The sequence below is a fragment of the Arachis ipaensis genome, chromosome B09 (genome assembly GCF_000816755.2).
Source record: "Arachis ipaensis cultivar K30076 chromosome B09, Araip1.1, whole genome shotgun sequence".
NCBI lineage: Eukaryota > Viridiplantae > Streptophyta > Magnoliopsida > Fabales > Fabaceae > Arachis > Arachis ipaensis.
Window position 1 is genome coordinate 88,765,676 of NC_029793.2, and position 1,847 is coordinate 88,767,522.

Here is a 1,847-nt window from a genome sequence, read left to right on the forward strand (position 1 = left end):
GACGCACAGAGGCCTGTGCAGACGCACAGCGATGAAAACTTAGAAGGGTGCGAGCGCACACAGCGTGCAATCGCTGCGACCAGAGAGGTTGCGAAGGGATGTGCGGACGCACAAAGACCTGCGACCGCACAGAGAGGATTTTTTTTAAATTGAAGACAAAAGCATATGTGCGTGCGCACACAGGTCCGTGCGCACGCACAGGGGTTAGAAATGGGGGAGGTTGAGCACGTGCACAGGCTGTTTCCTCGCTCCCACCAGAGGGGCTATCAAGTTGTGTGTGGACGCACACGTCTGTGCGACCGACAGATGAAGTATGTGAGGGGTTGTGTGTATATGCACGCGGCTGTGCGCACGCACAAGCTGTGCTGGCGCTGTGACCAAAGGGCATATAAAGGTGTGTGCGGACGCACAGGCTCGTGCGTTCGCACAAATGGCGAAAAACACAGTTTTGTGCGCACGCACAGATGGGTGAGAACGCATAAATGCCCTGTTTCGGAAAATTCTTTTCTCTTTAAAACTAAGGTTCATACCCTTAGTATATCAACATACCAACCCCAAATCATTCAAACAAGCACAAATTCACAGTCCACAAGTAAATCAACTTATATAACCCAAAAATCATTAAACCAAACCTAAACTAACCATTATATCACAAGAAAGCAAATAATTCAAAAGGCTATAAACAAGAGATAAAATTGGAACAAAGTTACCATGGTGGGGTGTCTCCCACCGAGCACTTTGGTTTAGAGTCCTAAGTTGGACTTGCATGACTTCATTTGTCACTTGGAAACTTCACAAGGAGGAAAATCTCCAACTCCTTGGCATTTTTGGGTTGAGTGTGATAAAGCTTCACCCTATGACCATTAACCTTGAACTTCACTCCACTGGTAGGGTGAATCACCTCCACTACCCCATAAGGCTTGACATCTACCACCTTAAATGGCCCGTCCCATCTTGATCTCAATTTTCTGGGCATCAATCGCAATCTTGAATTATACACAAGCACCTCATCACCTATCTTGAAATTCTTCCTCCTGATATTCTGGTCATGGAATGCCTTAGCTTTTTCCTTGTAGAATTGAGCGTTCTCATACGCTTCCAACCTAAGGCTTTCTAATTCCTCCAATTGAAGCTTATGTTCCATTCCCGCCCCTTTTAGGTCCGGATTACAATTCTTCACCACCCAATAGTCCTATGTTGGATTTCAACCGAAAGATGACAAGGCTTTCCTAAAACAATACGGAAGGGGCTCATCCCGATTGGGGTCTTGTAAGCGGTCCTATAGGCCCATAATGCATCTCACAATCTAGAACTCCAATCCTTCCGTTGTGGGTTAACCACCTTCTCTAAGATTCTTTTGATCTCCCTGTTGGATACTTCTGCTTGCCCATTGGTTTGGGGGTGATATGCTGTGGAGACTTTATGAATGACCCCATACTTCTTCATCAATGCCTCGATTTTTCTACTACAAAAATGGGTTCCTTGGTCGCTCACGATTGCTCATGGGGACCCAAATCTACAAATAATGTTATTCTTCAAAAATGAAGCAACGGTGTTAGCGTCATCGCAATGGGTAGGAATTGCTTCCACCCATTTAGAGATGTAATGCACTGCTAACAATATGTATACAAACCCATTGGAATTTGGAAATGGCCCTATGAAGTCCATGCCCCAAACATCAAAAATCTCGCAAAAAATTATCGGTTGTTGGGGCATCTCATCCCTTTGAGAGGTATTTCCAGATTTTTGGCATTGATGACAAGATTTGTAAAATTGATTGACATCCCTGAATAAAGTAGGCCACCAGAATCCATAGTCTAAAACCTTCCTCCCTGTTCGTTACGGGC

The 1,847-nt window shown here is 44.9% G+C and overlaps 1 protein-coding gene across 1 annotated transcript; it reads right to left on the reverse strand.

Annotated features, from left to right (window-relative positions):
• Nucleotides 773–1,144, reverse strand: LOC107615685. Its single transcript, XM_016317730.1, has one exon. The coding sequence runs from the start codon at nucleotides 1,142–1,144 to the stop codon at nucleotides 773–775; it is 372 nt and encodes a 123-aa protein (XP_016173216.1).

What these genes read in the sequence shown, in the direction of transcription:
- LOC107615685 (XM_016317730.1), bottom strand. Translation starts at nt 1,144, where the DNA reads ATGGAACATAAGCTTCAATTGGAGGAATTAGAAAGCCTTAGGTTGGAA.